This window comes from Varanus komodoensis, unplaced genomic scaffold (assembly GCF_004798865.1).
Source record: "Varanus komodoensis strain SLA01 unplaced genomic scaffold, ASM479886v1 scaffold4, whole genome shotgun sequence".
NCBI classification, from domain to species: Eukaryota; Metazoa; Chordata; class Lepidosauria; order Squamata; family Varanidae; genus Varanus; species Varanus komodoensis.
In genome coordinates, this window is record NW_025335941.1 from 13,252,935 (window position 1) to 13,274,867 (window position 21,933).

The window sequence follows — 21,933 nt, forward strand, 5'->3', positions numbered from 1 at the left end:
TCACAAATTAGATTTACATAAAACAAATGCACACATACTTATGTCAGGTTGGAGTGCTATGAGTCAGAAAATAAAAGTTTGTGTTTACTGTGTTTATACATTAAAAGTTTAGCTGTAAAACAAATAGGGGAATGGACCTGACTTCAATCCCTAATTTTATAATCCATCAAATACCCCAGGCTATAAGTGACCATGACTTTGTGTCAACAACTGTAATTTGAATCGTAAGAGGGCCAGCTTGAACAAAGTTGATTGGCCCAGAGACTGTTAACAGATCACAGGAGAAATACAGTTATTGCAAAGTTAATCCAGTATGGTGCCTAAGTAGTTCAAGTATCACACTCAGTGTTGGGAGACTTGGATTCAAATTCTCACTTATCTGTGAATGTTCTTGGGCCAATCTATCAGCTTACCTAATCTAACAGGCTTGTGTGGATAAAATGAGAAGAACCATGTATGCTGCCTTGAGTTTTTGGGTACTGATATTTAATAGAAAAGTATCTAATTCAACATACCCTAATTTTGACACTCAGAATCATTTTTATTCTCACTGAAATCCCCCAAGTACACAACAACTTGATTTTATATGCCAGTTACACTGCTTAAGCAAAATGCAAAAAAAGCAAACTTATAGCTGAAAGAACAAATTTAATACTGTGGGGCAAATAGCAAATTTCAGCCAATCTTCAATTTTGGAGAAAATGCCAGAAGGAAAGAACTAATGTCTGAGCTTTCCTTTTCCTCTTCTGTTCCCACTATTTTTCCCTTGTGTGATATGTCTTTTACACTTGGAAGCCGAAGGATGGAGTGCTCATATTACTGAGCCCTGTAAGCCGTTCTCAAAGCCTTCTAAAAAAGGATTTAAAGCTGCGTGGAGATTGATACAGTATTCCAATACTGTATTCCAATTGATACAGTATTCCAATACTGTATCAATCAGTATTGATTGATATCAGTGGTTATACAGAGATTAGCTTGGCAATTATCTTGTTTTCTTAGTAAAGATTTTCATTTGTCTGCTCCTAAGAGCCTGTGAAAGTATGAAGGCAGTGAGATGATGAATGCAAATTAGTCTAATAGAACTTCACAGGACTATCCTGTTTCCTTTACTGACTTCTGTGATGTGAAATGATCCCGTTTCTTGGAAAGAGCGCTACGGTTTCGAATCATGAGTCATGACTGGATGGCCGACCCCTCCCTCACCATCCCCGGGAATCCATTTTTGGTGGTTTCCCCATCCAATCTGCCTTGACAGGCAAAGCTCAAAAGGGGACCTGATTTTTCTCTACGTTGAAAGCTCGAGTAGCCTTGGGGACGAAAGGAAGGAAACCTCTGCCAGAACTGCCTTAGTTTGACTAAAGGTAAGAAGGCTTCACGGCAAGAGACAAGAGTGTTTTTAATTCTGCACGCGCGCGGAGATTATTTCTCTATAATCTTAAGGGGCGGTGCTGTCGGGATAGCACATGGCATACCTCGGAATCATTTCGTTTTGCCTTGCTCGCGCTCCTCCCCCCTAGAACTTCTAGCGGACTAGCAGCACCGAATTTCTTTGGCTGGAAAATGCGGAAGCACGAATGAGCAATGTGCTGGAATAATGGAGTATGTGACAGTAGTAAATATTAAGGGAGCAGTTGGTTCCGAAAGCTTATTCGGATTAAACAGAAACTTTAAGTGAAAGCCTCTGTTCCTACGTGGTACGTTATACAGGAAACACTTGCTCCTCGTGGCCTCGTATGTGAGAGTTGCTTTAACAGGCATGCATAAATCGAAGTCTCTCTCTGTTATATCCCTCCGCCTGGTCCTCCTAGTTCAGTTCAGTATTGCCACGAAGCTTTGCCCAGGACCTCCCCTCATCCAACTGGGCACTCTGGGAAGCTAATTACATACTCGTTGCTGTGCAGAGCAATGAGAGGGCGGCTCCTGGGCGGTGTCTACCCAAAGAGGCGGTTTCAGCATGACTTGCATGTATGTGAGCAAAGCAATGCAAGGAAAAGTAGGCAATCCGGTGCCCTTAAGATATTTCGGACTCCAGTTCCTAGCTATTCTAATAATCGGCCCTGCTGGTGTTTCAGTAGAGACATCTTGCCCACCAAGGTTAACTTAACCTTCTCAAACTTCGTGCCTTCTAGTTTTGGACTTGAGCCAGCACGGGCAATTGTCATGAATTCCTACCATGTAGTTCAAAGCGGAAGCGAACTAGGTTGCAAAGCCTGGTGTAGCGCGTAACTTCAGAAGAAGAGAGCGGAATAATCCTTCCCCACAAGAATTAGAAAGGGGACGCTTTTTTGCGGAGAAATGCCTTTTCTCTCCTCTTGGGCGCTACGTGAGTTTGCGACCCAGAACATACAAATGCTAGTTTATAAAGCGATCGATTGACGGGTGACACTGATCTCGTCTCTGCGCCGCCTCTTGTTGGGGACTGAGATCTAGAAGAGGACAGACGGGCGAGGTGGAGATTCTCGACCAATCAGCGGCCCCTCAGCCTCCTCGTGAGGGGGGCGTGACAGCCAATCGGGAAGCGAAGCCGGCAGCCCTACCGCCCCTCTCCACTTTCCCTTGCAGTGGCCGATGCCGCGGCAGAAGGCAGCGCGTAGTGGCGGTTAGAGGGCCCCCCCGCGCCCGCGCCCGCCTGGCCGGCGTGACGCCCGCGCTCGCCATGCTGATCACGCTGTGCTACTTGTATCTGTGGGCTCGCTGGCGGGGCCGCTCGGCTGGACTCATCCGCCGCACTGTGCGCAGGCTGTACCGAACCCGTTCGTTCACCTTCTGTGCTTCCTCCGGCTCCGCGTGCTCTCGCCAAACGCTACGCCTCCAGCCTTCCCACCACCCCCTTTGCAGTCAGGGGCCTTCCCACGGCTCCGAGGAAAGAATCTGCCTCAGGACGGGGGACAAGATTTTCTTCACGGACGAGGCTCAGGTGTGATGTCGCAGGCGGTGGAGACGCGGTTTGAGTGAGGCGGGCCCTGTTTTACATTGAAGTGGAAGTAATTGCAGCCTTACCCAATTTTGGCACCTTCCCAGTTTTGGACTTCAACTCCCATCAGGCCCAGCCAGCATAGCCAATGGTCAGGGATCTCGGGAATTGCAGGCCAGTTCGAGAGGGTACCTGATTGGGGAAGGCTGCTATAAAGGATGAGGTGAGCCTTATACTTCACACAAGTCTGGTGTGTCTTGGGCATCTTGGTACCTTTATAGGTGTGTGAGTGACAGTTCCTTTGCCAACTCTGTAATGGGCAGAATTAACAGCTGCAGCTTTTCCTGATAGAAGCAGTAACCTTTTTTTACTGTTTATTTGGTGTATTTACAGCCTGCTTTTTCACTTAAAGATCTTAAGGAAGCCTACACATTAGCATATCCCACTTAGGATGGAATTCATAGAAAGCAACTATTTCCAAATACTAAAAAGGAAGTAGTTAAATAAAAGTAGAAATTATATCAATAAAGGTAACAAGTTCATAGTGTTCTTATATGAAACCTGTGGCAGGGCAGGGGAAGATTTTCCCTGATGTGTAAACAATAAAGTAGCTGCATAAACTCAATGTTTTCTGTACATTTAAAGATGTGATTGAGAATTGTAAGCACTAACAATTGCTCGGTGCATGTACCAATGAGAGGCGTATAAGTGTATGTTTTGTGGATACATGAGTATTATGAATTAATGTAACTTGTATGTATGTAACATAATGCATGAACTCACCATATTCTTTTATGGTACAGGTTTAGAGCCTAGGTAATAACCAGAACAGTGATGCTGAGATTGTATATACGTTAATTAGTGAATAGGCACCATTGAAGTTAATTTGGTCTACTGCAGAGTAGACTGCATGGAACTGTGCTCTAAACTGCCTTGGTTGGCTTCAGGAAGATGATACAGAAATACAGTAAATAGGTTATAGTAATGCTATTCAAAACAATTTTTGTGAATAGAATTTTTTTGTCATGAACATCTACATTCAGTGGTTCTGGGCTTTTTTCGGAATTAGAACATAAATCATAGTACTCTTGAGGTCTGGTTAACATTTTATAGTAAAGAATACAAACATCTATTGCTGAAACAGATGGGTGATCAAAATGGAGGTGCAAACTATTTTGCTATCCTATGTAAAGTGGCCTGTTGCAACTGTGTATCAACAACCCCTTCAAGAGTAAATATGTTTTCATGCAAAGTAGCAGTCTAGAAGTTTTACTGATATTATTTCTGTTACAGAACTGATTAAAGTCTGTAGACAAGGAAATATTTGAGGTGATTCAAATCTCATCTTACACAAACGATCACTAAGAAGCCATCATTCTCATTCTTTTCTTTTTCTTTTTGTCTTTAACCCATGGTAATATGAGTTAATGGTCCACTTTACAAAGTTGTGAACTTTCCGGAATTAACAATTCCTGTTATATTTCATAAATATATTTCACTTCAGGCAGATCACAATTATTGGAGTATATTTTATAATCTTGGAATTCTGGCACCTGTTAAAACACACACAGTACTAATCAGTCCTACCGATTTGCTTTCCACACAGAATGGGTTGGGTCCCCACACTATCATCTACCTGATACTTCCTGCAGTTCCCTAATGAATGGTGAACTGAGAATGATTGCACAGGCCTAATAGGCTCTGTAGAAATGTAATGATTTTCAGAAATAATGCTTTGGTTGTCTCCTGCCTGGTTCCTTTCATACTTCTTCTCTTTGCCCAATAATATGCCAACAAAAGCTTTAAATTTTTTGCCTGTACTGCTGTGCTGGTGCAATTAGTCATAGATGTTCAGTGCAAGTCACCTAGTGAGCTCAGAATAATAGGGTTGGAAATGGTCTATAAAGCATCAAGTCAATGCAGGACTCCAGTTAAAGCATCCCTGACATGCGGCTGTTTAGCTGCCTCTTAAATGCCTCCAGTGTGAGAGATCTTCTGACCTCCCTAGGTAATTTGTTCCATTACTATCCTTCTCTAATCATTTTTTCCCTCATCTCCAATCAGAATCTGTCTTCCTTTAACTTAAACCCTTCATTCCATGTCCTGCACTTTTAGATGATTGAGATGAGATCCTGGTGGTCCTCACTGTTTCAGCCTTGAAAAGTGCTGTCATATGCCCCCTCAGCCTTCCCAAAGCTAAACATGCCCAGTTCTTTCAACCCCTCCTCATAGGACTTTCCAGTCCCCTGATATCTTTCTTGCCACCTTCTGAAGTTTTCTTTCTACACCTTTCTTAAACTGTGCAGCTCCAAAGGTGACATCATGCTCAAGTTGAGGCCTAACTAGAGCCAAATATAGAGGAAGCAGTGCCCTACTTTTATACAGTCCAATATAACATTTGACTTTTTTTTGCAGCCATCAGATTGTTAACTCATAGTCAACTTGTTCTGTACAACAATTCCAAGATCCTTCTCACTTGCAGTATTGTTGAGCCTATTATCTCCCATCTTGTAACTCTGAATCTGGTTCCCTTTTCCTAGGTGAAGAACCTGATGTTGGTCCCTAATAAATCTCATTCTGTTGCTTTCAGCTTAGAGTTCCAACCTATTAAGATTGCTTTGATTCTTTTTTCTTTTTTCCAGCGTATTAGCTATCCCACCCAATTTTGTATCATATGCATATTGGTTCAGCATTCTTTGCACCTCTTTGTCCAAGTCATCGATAAAAATGTTGAACAGCACTGATCCCAGAGCTAAGCCCTGCAGTACCCCATTTGTTACCTCTCCCCAGTCTGAGAATGTTTATTTGAGAAGTCTTCCCTGAGTCTGATTCTGTAGCCAACTATGGGTCTACTGGATAATTTTTCCTTCTAGCCCACATTTAACTAGTTTTTTTATCAGTATGTCATGGAGCTTCATAGTTCAGTGAGAATTTGAACCTGGGTCTTCCCAGTGCTGGACTAACCACTGTGCAGTACTTCCTGTCAGCAGCCGTGACTTCTCTTTCACATTAGCCATGTCACATTATAGTAGACCAGAATTCTTAAGAGGCAGTATGCTAGTCGTGTGGTTTAATCATGACATACTAATTGAGGACTCTACTTTTGTCTCCAGTCATAAGCCCTGGCTTGTTCTTGGCTGATGAGCATGTCTTTTCTGGGGGAAGACAGTTTCCAGTTCAAAAATCATGCAAACAAACCACAGACAAGAAGGTTCATGATTTGTCTAGCCACTTCTCCACAGATAATAGGCTCCTGCTTGCATTAAGAGCAAGGCCATCTGACATGTGAGCATGGTTATTGTGCCTCATCCTTAGTAGCACGGTGGCTGACAGGATATGTGGAGATGGGGCCCAGCCTTCTCACAATACAGCACCCCGCTTCAGAATGTGAGAGAAATGGGGAGGAAGGGGTTGTCAGGTGACTCTGTAAAGTCAAGGTTTAACAAGCAAGATTAGTCAGGCAGCAACTGAGAACCAAAACTGTCTTAAGCATGGGAGGGATACACTGTAGCAAAGGTGGGAGAAGAGAGTATTTCTAGACCCAAGAGGTGGCACCAGGCCAAATGGGTGGACAGATTACACTGCTGTCAAGCATTCCTGCTATTTGGCCTGCAAGCACACCTGAGGGGCTGGAGTCGAGATTCTAGGAAGAGGAAGGGGCCATTCCAGTTTGGAGGCAGCTCTTCATATGGGCAGAGAGATTGTTACTTTGATTTACACCCTTTATCACAGTAAAATCTTAAGTTCCAGTAAAGGACTGTAATTTGGGGTTTCATTTTGGTCTACTAGAAGAGTAGAAAGAAAATGTGCCCATGAAAGACTGCATGACTAATGTGTCCTGGATAGGAATAGCCTGGACTTTGTTGTCCATGCATTGCTAACCTCATGTTTTAGGTTGCTGCAATGCCCTCTATGCAAAACTATCAGTGATATGGGAAGGAAACTTTTCTGTTTATTTCATTTATATACTTCCCCCATAGTCCATAGGATCTCTGGGAGGTTTACTATTATTAAAATCATAAATGCCATATATAAAATACTCATAAAATGTTATACAATATGTATTTTGGAAAAGAGCTATTAAACAGAATGGTCCTGTAAGGCAAAGGCATCAGATGGGAGGTTGTATTTTATCTCCCTATCTTTTCAATCTGTACATAGAAAACCCCATACAGAAAGTTGGATTAGAATCAAAAGGAGGAGTGAAAATTGGTGAAAGACACTTCAATAATTGAAGGTATGCAATTGATATATTATTGGCAGAAAATAACAATGAATTGAAGTGACTCTTGGTGAAGTGAAACAGAACAGGACTGAAACGGAAACAATCATAACTACAGAAGATCCACACAACTTTATTGTCAACAATGAAGAAATTGAAATTGTGAAAGAATTCACATACTTGGGCTCAGTTGTTAATTCAAAGGGAGATTGCAGCCAAGAAATTCCGGGAAGACTGAGACCAGGAAGGACAGCAATGAAATAACTAGAAAAGGTAGTCCAGTGTAAAGATGCTTCAGTGAGGACCAAAGCCAAGATCATTTACATTCATATATTCTTAATTATTATGTATGGATGTGAAAGCTGGTCAGTGAAGCAAGCTGTAAAGAAGACAATTGATGCATCCAGTACATGGTGCTAGAGGAGAGCTTTGCAAATACCCAGATCTAACAAAAAGTCCTTGATTAAATCAAGCCAGAGTTTTCCCTAGAAGAAAAATGACAAAACTCGAGCTGTTATACTTGAACATCATAAGAAGGCAGGACTCACTGGAGAAGATAGTGGTAGGGAAAGCTGAGAGCAGAAATAGAGGAAGAGCAACTATGAGACCAATTCCATAAAAGATGCAACACCCTTTAGTTTACAAGAGCAGAGTGAGTCTATAAGGGACAGAAGAGCATTTATAGGGTTGCCAAAAGTTGGAAACATCTGCATAGCACAGAACAACCAGAGGGGGAACATTATAGGCCATAATCAGTGCAACAATACACATAAAATAGCATAAAACATAATCCAGAAACAACACAATATGCAAACTGTTCATCTACACATATATAAAATCTGCCCTGAATAATAGAAATGAGTCAGAAGGGGTCATCTGTGCCATCTAGTCTGACCCCTGGCTCCAGCCAGCTCCGCTCGCAATATGCCTACCATGTGCATGTCCACTCTGTCCTTGAGCACCCTCACCAGTGGAGTTTCTACTACCTCCTGTAGAAGCCCATTCCATACCCTTGGGGTCCTAACTGTCAGGAAGTACTACTTGGCATCCAAATTGAACCTCGGTTCCATTGAGCTTTGCACCATCGGAATGTCCTGTCCTATTCTGCAGGGGAAATGGGTCTCGACCCACCTCTGCATAATAAATATATAAAAGCAGCCCTGAACAACTGAGTCATAACTAGTGTCCAGTTGCCTGGGAAATAAACACATTTTTGTATAGCACCAAAAAGATAACAGTGTCAACTCTGGGCAAGTCTCCTTTGGGAAAGCATTTCATCAACCTTGGTATCACAGAAAAGGCTTTCCCCCAAAACCAATACCACCCTGAGCTTCTTTTGCAGGAAGCTCAGAAAGAACAGAGAAGGGCCCCTGAAACTGACCTCATGGACCTTTTGGGTTCAGGTCATTTAGGGCTTTAGAATTTGGCTCAGAAATGAATTGGCAACCAGTGCAGGCAAGTCAACTGAGCTTTTGTGTTTATATCACCTAGACCCATCCAGTAATTTGCCTGCTGAATTCTGCACTGCCTACAGTTTCTGAACCATCTTCAAAGACTCCCCAACCTAAGAACACATTGCAGCCATCTAACATAGTGCCTGCTAAAGCATAGCCCGTATATATTATGCTATTTCCATCCAGCTTGGGTTGCAAATAGGCTACCAACTGAAGCTCATAGAAGATATGCTGCATCATGGAGTCCATCTGAGCCTCCATTGAGAATGATGGAGTCAAGAGTTGCTATCAGTTCAAGTACAGGATCTTGCTTTTGGCATGTAGAACTCTAAAAACTTTAGGACTAGGTTTCCTTGCAGACTGCTTATGCAGTGAAGACCTGTGTGATAGTTAAGATCATTGGAGGAGATTCTGCTGGTCATAATTCAATCTGTAAATTGCCATCTTGGATCAACGTGGAAGCAGGCTTTCTCCATGGTGGTGCCTACTTTGTGGAGTGCCCTCTCACTTAGTGTTCGAGAGAAACTTCCTTCAATGAGTAAGCAGCCCAGTTGATCATGGTGGTGTTAGTATCGATTTTAATGCTTTTTAGAAATGTTTTAATATTAAGTATTCTAATGCATATTGCAAGTATTTTCCTTATGCACTGCTTAAAGCTAATTATAAAATGCAGTCAGTGGGACATAAATGTATTAGATCATAATAACTAAAGTTATAGAGTAACAAAAGTAAGCTGTCAAAGGTGGCAACTTTGGAAGTGTTACTCGTTTAAAAATTATGAATAAAAATATTTTTAATAAAAATGGGATCTTTAATTTAAAGATTTAAATTGGAATATTTTAATTTAAATTGGACTTTTGAAAATAAAATGCTTTTTGAGGAAAATGTACCTAAAGATAGTATTCTGTTTAAGATACATTATAGTTCGAAGCATGAAGTAAGGATTAGTTTTTAATTATGTAGCATGAGGTTGTATATTCATGCAATGTTTACATTTTTTGGTAAATGAATCCTATTAATCCATTCACAGTGGCATGCTCTTCCAGAAGTTTCTGTAAGGTTATTGGGCAGTTTTTCTATGTAGAAGGTATTTTTGCAGATGCTTGGTTTTACAGTTCTCAAAACTGTGCATTTGTGTCTGCAGCGATAACATGCCTTTTCCTCATAGCAAAAATGTTATAAAATAAACATACAGAGTTGAGAAAAAAGACCTTAATCTCATTGTTTCTTTGCAAATCTATGTACATAGAATCAACCCCTTACCCTTTAAGTGTTAAGTTTCAAGAAATTCAGTGAATGGAAGGAAACTGTTGGGAGTGGAATAGAATAGAAGCCAAGCGCGAGGAGGCACAACTCTTTAGAGCCTGAGGTTTATCATATTATTCTTTCCCTGGAGGAGGAAAGCTATAATGGCAGTAGGCTGTCAAAGAGACCTAGTTGAAGAATATTTTAATGCAGTCCCTCTACTTACAGGTAAGGCAGGCTTGTATGCAAATTATGTCAAAAACCAAAATGTAAAATCTAAGTGACTAGTGATATATACTGGATGATTTTTGGATGGTCAAGCTATTAGGTTGGTTTGGTTGTGGTACTCAACTGGAAGTGTTTTAGAGACATGATAGTAAAGGACATGAAAGGAACAGATAATGACATGGATGGTTTATATCCTATTAAATAGCTGAGGAAAGGATAGGAGTACTTCTAAGTTTTGGTTTGTTTTCATTGGTGATATATTACTGTTGGTTTTATGTATATTTTTAATTATTGTTAATTGTTTTTGATTATGGATTGTTTGTTTTGATTTTTGTAAGCCGTTCTGAGATGCTTTGCGTATAGGACGGAGTATAAATATTTTAAATAAAATTTTAGAAAAATAAGTGGACTTTGATTTTGTAATACTTATTTGATTGTGTATTCTTCAGACAACTGTAAAATACAAGGGAGCAAAATCCTGACAGTGGCCTTATTGGTACTACTAGTGCTAAATAAAATTAAATTGGTGGTGGAATACATACTGGAATTGAACCATAATGGTGCAAGACAGGACCAATAATGCTATAGATTCTTATGTAGTGGCAGTAAATTATTAAAGTTCAGATTGTGTATGGCTCTAATACTTTGCTTTCTCAGTTGAATATGGTCTGCTTTTTCTTGATGGATGTGAGAAATTTTTTTTGAAGTAGATTCTCTTACTCTACTTGAATGTATTTTAGATATTGTAAGATATGCCTTGTTGGAACAGGTAGCCTAAAATAATATTGTATGTCACATCAGGAATATAAATGGATCTGTTTAGTAGAGTTCTGGTAGGTGAAGTGTGATTAATTTTTTCTTAACTGTTGTGATTTTTGGATATTTGTTGTATGAGCACTGACCTCAAGGAAGAAGGAAGTACATTTCCTGAAATGTTTAAAATATCATTTCTTCTTTCTTTCCAGTCCCTTGCTGATTTAAACAAATGGACATTACTTATTGTATCACCTTTTAGTTATCTGGACAAAATAGTTGAAGCTGAATATATCACATTTGTGACTGAGAGTGTTTCCATTCAAGCAGGTAGTTCGCAGGCTATAACTCATTCAACAGAAAAGGTGAGTGTGTGAGCATCTACAAGAAAGGATGGCCGTGAGGAAAGTAAAATCCAAAATCCACAGTTGGGCAAAATTTTATTAGAACTGACCAAAATTCTACAGAAATATGCAAGGTTTTGAGTTCTGCAGAATGCTTCCTCAGTCTAGGTAGTATAAAAAGTACAGAAAATAAGGGAGTCCAACAATGTGGCAGTTGTAGTCATGAGATTTTGTAGTATGGATAGATTTGGTCTCAAAATGGGAAATTTCAGTCTGAATAAATTAGTGGTAGGGTTGTTAAGTATGGTTTTACAGAGAACAATAGTCATCTCCCCTTCTGAAAGCTCAGTGTCTGGCTGTAGCTTGAACTTGTGGCTTGCCTTTTGCAAAGCGCATGGGTTCCCCTTTTGGCATAGAGCAGAAGTGCAGAGAAATACATTCTCCATTCCCTGCTTTTTGTAGCACCTAGCCTAATGAAAAATTCTGGAGAACTTGTTTCTTTAAAGGCCCTTTGTTATAAAGCTTTTGTGATCATTTGTTATTTCTTTTGCTTAGGAGGGGAAAAATGCAACATACATTTTGTAGCCAGATTATAATTTTTGATTGTACATTTATACATTTGTTATTGATATTTGTGCTGAAGATAAAAAGTACAATCCATTTGAGTGTTTTCCTGTGCGAGTTCCTTTGAAATTAATGAGAACAGCATAAGAGCTTTGTACTTTTTTTGAATGACTCCTCTATTTTCAGTAGGGCTTTCAAGGGAAAGTTGAATTAAAGCTGGGTTTTAAATTACATGCAATTTTTATTGTATTCTTATTACCTTTGTCAAGAGTAACTGGAATCATATAGTGCTTCTAACTTAGTATATTATCAGTAGAAATAAATATAATATGTAATGTTTAGGGTATCCTGCTTAAAATTTCTTGCTTCGGAGAATGTACTTATCTGCCAACCTGAATTTATAAGTTATAGTTATAAATATCTAAAAGTAAGAATGCCAGCTTAATTTTTCAAATTCCCCCTCATTATTTGAATCTCAGTATAATATGTGGTATACATTGACACACAATTAATCTGGAAAATATTCTGTATTCTTTTCTCCAGGTTGTGAAGTGGTCAGACTATTGTTCCCCTTTGGCTTTTAAGCCCGGAGAACCTTACATATTATTAGCTAAAGCCAGCATAGATAACTTCAGTAGCCTTGGTATAGCATTTATGGAAGATAAACTTCAAATGGATAATGGAATGATGCCTCAAAAAATTGTGTGTAAGTATTGTTGAATTAATTATTTTGGATTAATTCCAAATATGTATATTTGTAGTGACACACAGACAGTAGTTTGTATCTACATAGCTTCCAGTATTTGGTGCAAGAAAGTGGTTACAATCCTTCCTGCTGTGCTACCTAAAATTGCAATTGTTACTACTGTTTATGAGGGGTGTGTGTGTGAGAGAGAGGGAGGGAGGTGGAGAATGAATATTTAAGGACTAGTATTAATGATTAAATAAATCATTAATAAATGAATCTTGGAAATATACCCACTGAATTAAGCCATTTTAACTTTTCAGTGTATTTAGTGTTTAGGTTGGGGTTCTTTTCATAGGTCCAATACTTTCTATATAACTCATGAGTGACTGGCATATGGAATGGATATCATAATTGCTGAGTCAATAGGAGTCATAGTTATACCTGGATAGGAGTGGAAGGCCTGAACCTGCATATAATAGAAAATAATCGTGTGTACCAAGCTATCCTATGCTTTCTACCACTGTGATGGAATCAGGTTCCCAGTTCAGTAAACTAGAGGCAAATCTATTCCAAGGCACAGAGGGCTCCACATGTACATTAGTGCTTGTTGTAATGGTGCAAGTTCATACTTCTAGCACTAGGTAACTTAGGCAATCCTATACCTGTCTTTTTAAATAGTCCCATTAAACTGTTTAAGTCCCATTAAACATAGTTGCCTCTGACACCAGCTGGGGAGACAGGTAGGGAACATGTTTTTAAAGTGTCAACAGGAATTACACCCACATGATATGAATCCAAATCCACTCAGGACCAACCATGTAATGAACATTGCAAGCACATTTCCCAGTTCATCATCCACACATGGAGTGAGCATCAGACTACTATCCAGACACTGCATCTGTGTGCTGGTTTGGAACAATTGACTTTGAATTGCTCATTACACAGGAAGTTTAAAAGTGTTTTCAGTAGAGTACTCAAACCTGAGATAAAAAAATCAACATATCTTTGTTTCTATTTGTTTTGGATCACTTCAAAGTATGAGAGATCCTCATTCTAACTGCTCAGTGTTTTTCTCGAATATATTTGCACAGGATTTAAGTAATATAGACATTTTTTGCCATTACTGATCATGTGTTTTAGCCATCAAGAGCCTAATTCAAAGACTTGCTTTACCAGCACGTATTAGAAGGGTAAATCTAACAGCTGTGCAGTGGCAGCATTATTATAATTTAATATGTTGCATTGCAAATATCTTGTACAATTCAGGTATATTAGTGCAGGCTGGCCTTCTCCAACCTGGTGCTCTCCAGTTATTTTGGCTGGAACTCCCATTATTCTGAGTATTAATCATTATGGTTGGGGCTTGTAGGAGATGTAGTTCAAAACTACAGATTGAGAAAGACTGCATTAGGGTATTAATCATATATTAAAAAGCATTACTCGGCAGTGCTGTTGCATATTGTGTTTAATAACTTTCTTTAAAATGTGTCAGCTGTGCATCTACAAAAACCAGGATTGGAAGATTTAAAACTGGCAACAAGTACCAAAGAAGAGGAAAATGTTAATGAGCTTGATGAACTGAGATGGGATTCTTCTTTTCCGACTCCTGATAATCTGGAAGCTGTGGATTATTCAGGAGATAATGATCAAGAAGTGCAAAAAGAAAAACATATATTGGAGAAAGTAAATGAACATCATGAACAACTTGAGAAAGATTCTGAAAAGGGAATAATAATGGGTGAGCGTCATCATCTGCATCTTTCCAGTTGCGTTGAGTGCTTGAAACTGGAGAATAGCACAATTGAATCAGTTAAATTTGCTCCTACAGAAAACATTCTAGAGCTTTCTGATTATGGCAGTGGAAGTTTAGAAGATGGTGATGGTAGTTGTCTGACAAGAAACAGAGTAAATCTCACTGGGAAACCACCTAATGTTTTAATTTATGTTGGTTCTGACTCTGACAAGGTGAAATTTGAACAAATAAAATCCCTTATCTTGGAATGTATTGATGTTAATGCTTACACAGTCTACCATTTGTTAGAAAAACAAGTTCTGAGTGTGCCCTGGCTTGACAATGCATTGCTGTTGATCATTGCTGCATCACAACCCATTTCAGATGCTGTGTCCAAACAGTTTCTGGATTTCATGTCCAAAGGTGGGAAGATTTTAGGACTTTCTACTTCTTTCAGTTTTGGTGGGATACATGTGAAGAGTAAAGATGAACTGATGGACACAGTGCAGGCCATTGTGTTTGCAAAAAATAAGAACAATGAAATTAAACTAAATCTTCTTGCTAGTGGAAATGTCTTTGAAAAAGAAAGTTCTGAAGAATGTCCTTCTGTGAAGCCACTATGTTACTTGGACAGTTCCAATAAAGACATGGTGATTGTCCACTTGCCATATGGAAATAGCGGAGGAGAAGCCATTCTTTGTCAGGTATTGTACACAAAGCTTTGCTTGCTATTTTTTCCAATTTGTTGTTATATGCTGTCAAGTGTGTCTCCAGCTTTTTGCACCTCTATGAGTGAAAGCTCTTAAATGTCCTATCCATTACAGCACTGCTCAGCTCTGGCTTCTTTTATGGATTCTGTTCATCTCATATTTGGTCTTGTCTTCTGCCTTTGACTTTTCCTAACATGATTGTCTTCTGCAGTGAGTCTTGCCTTCTTGTCATGTGTCCAAGTTATGACATCATGTCCAAGTTCTTTTTTTCCTTCAAGGGGAAGTTCTAGTTCTTGATTTGACCTAGGACCCACTTGTTCATTTTTCTCTCAGTCCAATATATGTGCAAAGCTCTCTTAGTGCCATTTTTTGAATACATCAAGTTTCTTCCTGTCAGCTTTCTTCACTGACCACCTTTCACACCCACTCATAGTTAAATATTTTATTAAAGAATATTTAATAAATGGCAGATCATAGGCAAACTGATTTTTAGAAAAGTAATGTGTTGCAAGTTAGGTTAGGTTGGCAACAGCTTCTATTGCTGTTTCTTATTCACAAAGGAAAATTTAGAAAATTGTTTATTGCTGTGCATAGTTCGAATCCAAAATACTGTTTGAGTGGAACATACTTCTGCTTGAACATCTGGCATCTGCTGTTCCCCACCTCACCCCACCCTGCCTGCAGTCCTTGTACCTCATTTCACATTACTCTGAAGGTATCGCCTTGACCTTCCAGAAGGGGCTTTCAACAAGTATCTGCCGTGAGAGGGGACGAGTGGGAAAGCCTCATTTTATGTAGTTCTTCGGATGCGAATTCATGCTGTTAAGTTGAGTGGATATCTATGCTACAACATTCCCAGTGATCATTCTGTTTTAATTCCATGCTGTCACCTTTCATTTGATTGGAAAGGTAATATCCCACTCCAACTGATATCACCTAGTAGATATTCTTTGTCCCAGGATTATTGTTGCCCTGCTGTTTTAATATGTAGTAATTATTAAACGCCTGAAGTGCCTGGGAATAAAGCATTAGTAAAAAAAAAAAACTACATAACAATTAAACTTTTCGGATGATCATGTGGTAAATGTATCAAACACAGGTTTTTTAAAAGGTTTAAATCAAGATTGTCATTTATCTTCACAGGTGCATTTGGAGGTGGATGCCAAACATTTGTCCAACCGCTCAAACAGTGATTTCAATTCACTCAAAATAAGCAATGCCAAAAGATATGAAGTTCTTACTGAAATCCTGACACTACTTGGCTTGAGCTGTGAATTATGTGAGGTTCCTCTGTTAACTCCTGTTTACTTACTCTCATCTGATAAGGTTAGCCTATGTTTGGTTTTAAAATAGCATTGTTCTTATAGTCCTGTGGTATAATGTTTTACAAAGATGGTGATTATCAGACAAGTATATTTGGTTGTAATTGCCCTTGATTATGAGTGATCGGATAGTTAGTATACCCATCAAAGGCATGGTTAAATGACATTTGAGTGATAGGTGTATATAATGAACCTATCAAAAAGTCAGTATGGTGGTCTGCCATTCTATTGCCAACTTGATGTATTACCTGGGTACTTTGTACATTAGAAGATAATATTAGGTCAGGTATATATAAGATCTTATGCTTTTCAGTGTGTCACTTAATTTATTCCATTTTTATTTGTCTTTAGTATCAAAAGTTCTAAATACTGAACCTTCTCAGTAATTTTAAGTGTTACTGTTATTATATTAGTATTATTAGTAATGCAAACATGTTGCACTCTTAAATCTGAGGAAATAAAAGGTGTCATATTAAGCAGCAAAGAAGTGGGGGAGGTGGAAGGAGGAGAAATCTAATTAGCAAATGTACTGTAGGAGAAGGTTGTAGTCTTTTATACAGTAGATGAATACAGTCCACTTGCTATGGTGGTTCTTTAACATTCTTACAGAATAGAAATTTTCTTAGTTTTTAGAAAATATCCATCAGTTTTGCATTATATTTCCTCTCCATTGACTTCCTTGATTTGAACGCTGCTTTTATTTCCCAATCCAAAACAATGCACACATTTCCTTGAGATTTAAAAGCAAGCAGACAAAACTTCAGAAGTTGTAGAATGGGACAGATCAAGTTCCCCTGTGGTGACCCTATTCACTTTGTCCTATTCATCTATGTTCTCGGGTGGGGGACTCACAGGAACTGAGGAACTGGAAAAGGAGCCATTTCCCATTTCCGAACTACATGGGGACTTGTGGACATGTGGAAAAGGTGGAGGCCACTGTGAAGGATTGTTCCAACACTAGGAATCAAGAGGAATACATTGCTGGGGCAAGATCTTAAACCTATCCCGTTTTGGTGCAGCTGCTCTGCTGCCTTTTCTCCTTTTCCTTCTGCTTTCCAACTGACAGCATAGCCTATATACAGTTTTGCCTGGTCAGTTGGTTACATTTAGCTTTTAAAACTAACAAGGGCATTAACCAAGCAAGACAACACATACTTTTGACAGCTGTAACAGCACATTTGCACAACTACAAAAGACTGTTTTTTTTTTTTTTTCAATTTCAAAGAAGTAGCTACCATGTTTTTTTCTATGTGGACTACACTAGGAAAAGCACTCCAAATACTACAGTCCCAGCTGCAACATCAGAGCTGTTTGTGGACATTGGAGCTGGGGCTCCAGAAAATCCTAATGCACCTTAGAGGATGTCTGTGAATCATAGGATCGTGATGTCTAGATGATTATGAAATTTTAGTCCATCCTTAATTTGATTTCAGTAAACCATCAGTACAGAAGACAGCTATGAAGATATTTTAAAAAGATACTTGTAAACAAGCATTACAAATAATATGCTTGTGCGCTGTGTGTGTGTACATGCGCGTAAGCACATGTACACCTGCATATTTTCATGGAAAAAAGGGATAGCAGCTTATTTCTTGGATATTACTGTCTTGTTGAATGCATAGATTCCTGATAGCCTTTGTTCATTCAGATTTTTAATGGCCACTAAAAGGAATGTATATGTGTGCTTAGTTCAATTTATTATCATCTGCTTGATTTCTAGCCTAGTCATATTTTGAAAATTATTATTTGTATTAATGCATTCATTTCAACTCTAAATTCTTAAGAGGACGACTTGTATGTACATTTAATTAACTATACTTCCAAAGCTGGCTTTTTGATGAGCTTTTAGAATATTCTAGTATATCCTTATGTTTCCAGAAAGTTATTTAAACTTGATTGCTAAAAAAAATTACCACAAGATGGCACTTCTGAGCTACCTTAGAATTTATGTGTTGCACAGAACATGGATTTCTAATATTCATGATTTCTGCTGTTGAAATGCTGCCTTCATTATTAGTGATTTTGTCTAAAAGCCTGGAAAACACTTGTTCAGAAGTTGTTTTTGAGGCTTAAAAATAATTTTAAGCAGTTAAACTTCAGAAGGTGTACTTCAGCAATTTTCACTAAATACATGCTACAAAATCTTAGAATGAGGCCAACAAATAAAAACTCAAAACATATACAACAGTTCTAATAATAATTTGACTAAATGTGTACACCTGACAAATATTGAGTTGGCTTCTTTTTGTAGAATTTCAAATATTTTATTATCTTTGTTCATGGAGATGGTAGTCAAGTAAAGGGACAACAGTTTGACCAACTGTGAAACAGCAGGGTTTTTCAAGGCCCTGGAGCTCAATATTATTTTACTTTATTTTAATTGTATTTGTGAAATTCAGAATCTAAGTATAATGCTTTGAAGGTCTGCTTTAATTTCTTGTTTAAAGGTCACGTTCTGTTCTATTGTGGTCTGTTTCACAAGCTTTATAATTGAGGGCCAAAATATTTGTCAGTTTAAGCTATTTAAAGTAGGATGCTTAATCTGGCCACCTTTATCAAGGAGAAAAAAAAGCAACTGTAGAACACTAACGCATGTATGCCGAAGAACTGAATGGTGACCTTGTGCCAATTTTCTGCTGCAGAAAAAAACATGGATCAATTTGGGGCTGTTTAACTCACAAACAACCCCAAGTTCTAGGGTTTAGATGTTAGAGAGAAAACCTACCAGTGCTGCATTAGTAGGACGATGCTGGAAATTGGAAATAGGTTATGCATGGTGCATATTAATTAATATGCTCTCATTACTTGAGTAACTTACCTTCTTATTACTACTGCCTAGGAGGAGATGCATTTGAGCCCTGGTAGGTGCCCACAGTCAGGAGCTGCAACACAATACCTCACTGTCTCTATTCAATATACTTTTTGCCTCTTTAGGCTTGACTGGGACTTATTACATGCTAGCCCCAAACCATCTTAGACCCATCAGAAGCCCAGTGTGAGACATGGATACATTTGTGAATACATTTGTGAGACATTTCCAGGATAAAATTTGTTGCATCAGCTGGGACTTACACTCCGGTGCTATAACAGTTGAATCAGGCACCTAGAATAGATCACATAGATTTGCAAAGGAACAATGGGATTAAGGTCTTTTTTCTCAACTCTGTATGTTTATAATATAACATTTTTGGTATGAGGAAAAGGCACAGATGCACAGTTTTGAGAACTGTAAAACCAAGCATCTGTGATAATGCCTTCTACTTAGAAAAAATGCCCAATAACTTTACAGAAACTTCTGGAAGAGCATGCCATTGTGAATGGATTAATAGGATTCATTTACCAAAGAATGTAAACGTTGCATGAATATACAACCTCATGCTACATAATTAAAAATTAATCCTTATTTCATGCTGAATAACCTTTGGAGTATAATCTATCTTAAATAGGAAACTATCTTTATGTATATTTTTTCTTAAAGTGTTTTATTTTTTAAAAAAATCCTATTTAAATTTTAATAATTGAATTTAAATTTAAAAATCCATTTTTAAAATCATAGATTTTTATCCACTCTTTTATTGCTTCTATTTTATATTCTTGCTGTATTTTATGCTTTTTTAAATCTCCAAGAGAGCTTTGGCTGTTGGGTGTTACAATTTATTATTGATTTTATTTCTATAATATTATTATAATAGAATTGCAGATTCAGTCATCTGATGTCTAGCAGTTACGCATTTGCCGTTTTGGAAATGATCCCTGAACCATCTCTACTTGGGGTAATTAAAGAAAGTGACTGATTTGGATTCAGTTTCAACCTTAGAAAATGACATAGCAAATATCCTTTTGCGTCTCCAAGTTGCAGGGGGCTCATGTGAAGTAGGTGGGTGTGCTTAAATATATAGACTCTCTGTCTTGTACAGAATGCTCTAGAGAACCTTTTCAATTTGGCAGTAGTTTACTTAAGTATAAGATCAACAGTAAAGAGCTGGAAAAAATGGAAATATCCAAATTTTCAAAGGCTTTAAGATTCTTTACCCCTGCAATGTGGCCTCTAGCTAATGTATGTAAAAGACCTGAATATTAACAAAGCTGTCATATCCTGGACTTTGTGAAATACTGTCTGTCAAGGAAGGTGCTTTAACTCCCAACAGTGTAGGCAGGGACAAAAAGTTTCTCTGATTGAACACTGGCCCAGGGAGGCAGGCTGTTACTTCTCCTAACATTCAGCCCAAGCTAGCTGAAATAAGACTATGGCCTTTTATTTCAAAGTCACAATCCCCAGATATCCACCAATATCCAAGCCTTGAATGTAGTACCAAGGCTTAATTGGAATGAGATATACCTGTCCTGTTATGATAGCTGGTAAGTTTATGGAAAAGGAAAGGAAATGATATACCACAAACAAAGCAATATTTGGAAATGGCACAGAGCAAAGCCAGCAAAAACAACTAAAACCTGGCTTTATGTGCCAATAGCACAGGGTCTTCCATAGACCTGGACCTCAGAGAGATGGAAATCCAAAACAGACAATGGAAAGGGCAAAACCAAACCAAAAGAAGGCAAAAGACAGCTTTAGCAATACTCAGCTGATTCATATTAAGCAATCACAACTTAACTGAAATAGTCTTCCTAGTCTTTCTGGGGAAGCAGCAGAATATTCCCACCAACACCCCACCATGCCTGTTTAATCCAAAATAGTGAGAGTTCTCTGACCTTGAAGCTGGGGCAGTATGAGGTAATGCGTACAGATGGCTCAGTATGTACAGCTTCAGCTTTATAAAACAAAACTTTCACAGGCTGCTAAAACACAGAAAGAAAATTGATTTCTTAGTACTGTCTCATTGACATTACTCAGTTCCAGCTAGAGAAGATAACTGTGTTCTTGCTAAGTAGGCAAATTTTTCTCTTTTGTGTTAAGAAAGCAATCCAGCTATAAGTTCTTACATCAGCAACTCTGATTAAAGTATTGTCAGAGTTCAAAAATGGGTTTTACCATAAAGTAAATACTTTATCTTTAATATTTGAAGTTAAGTGTGGCTCATAAAAGTTGAGCTGCTGCCGCCTGAAATTGTTTACTTTTGATGGTGCTCTCATTAATTAGTTAATGATGAACTGTTTAAATCAGGTTTAAGTAAGAAATGGTTGCAGAAGTATTTTTAAAGTCATGGACAACATAATAAGTCATGGCAGCTTGCTGTGTCAATTCTTTCAGGAATGCTGTCAAACATGTGAAGGCTGATAAGAGGTTTTAGATGTATTTATTATTTATTACTTATTACATTTATATACTGCTCTTCATACCAAACTAGGAAGCAGTTTACAAGCTGCGACTTGTCTGAGCTTTTGCATGACTGGTCAGTACACTGCCAAGGATATATATATATATTTGCCAATATCTATTTATTTGGAGTTTTTGTATGCCATCCCATTCGCATAAGCCTCGGGACGGCTTCCAACATAATAAATAAATAATAAATAAACAATCATATAAATAATACATATAAAATCCGGATTCACCCTGGCTATAGAAATTAAAACCAATAAATAATATTAACAATTACTAAAAGATTGTTTAAATACACATACACAAACATATTTACTCATTGGCTGTGAGTTGTTTTTTCTAAACTAAAACCTCAGTATTCAGGTTTTTTGGGGTGTTGGCACTTTGCAATAAATAAGTGGGTTTTGGGTTGCTGTTGGGGCACTCGGTCTCTAAAAGGTTCGCCATCTCTTCTCCAGGGCTTCACATGACTAAGC

At 38.3% G+C, this 21,933-nt stretch overlaps 1 protein-coding gene across 7 annotated transcripts in view; it reads left to right on the forward strand.

The window, feature by feature from the left end:
• The first annotated feature begins 1,235 nt into the window (after nucleotides 1-1,235).
• The window catches only part of HLCS (holocarboxylase synthetase), a 126,351-nt gene continuing 105,653 nt past the window's right edge, over nucleotides 1,236-21,933 (forward strand). For 4 of the 7 annotated variants that reach the window (XM_044441392.1, XM_044441394.1, XM_044441393.1 and 1 more), the window contains exons 1-5: nucleotides 2,501-2,917; nucleotides 11,029-11,181; nucleotides 12,268-12,430; nucleotides 13,905-14,848; nucleotides 15,998-16,180. In XM_044441392.1, coding sequence (XP_044297327.1) covers nucleotides 2,657-2,917; nucleotides 11,029-11,181; nucleotides 12,268-12,430; nucleotides 13,905-14,848; nucleotides 15,998-16,180 — 1,704 coding nt within the window. In that variant the 5' untranslated portion in view covers nucleotides 2,501-2,656. Of the gene's footprint in view, nucleotides 1,362-2,500; nucleotides 2,918-2,940; nucleotides 3,138-5,822; nucleotides 7,152-11,028; nucleotides 11,182-12,267; nucleotides 12,431-13,904; nucleotides 14,849-15,997; nucleotides 16,181-21,933 lie in introns of those variants that run through there. The other 3 variants (XM_044441395.1, XM_044441396.1, XM_044441397.1) reach the window with 3 other exon arrangements.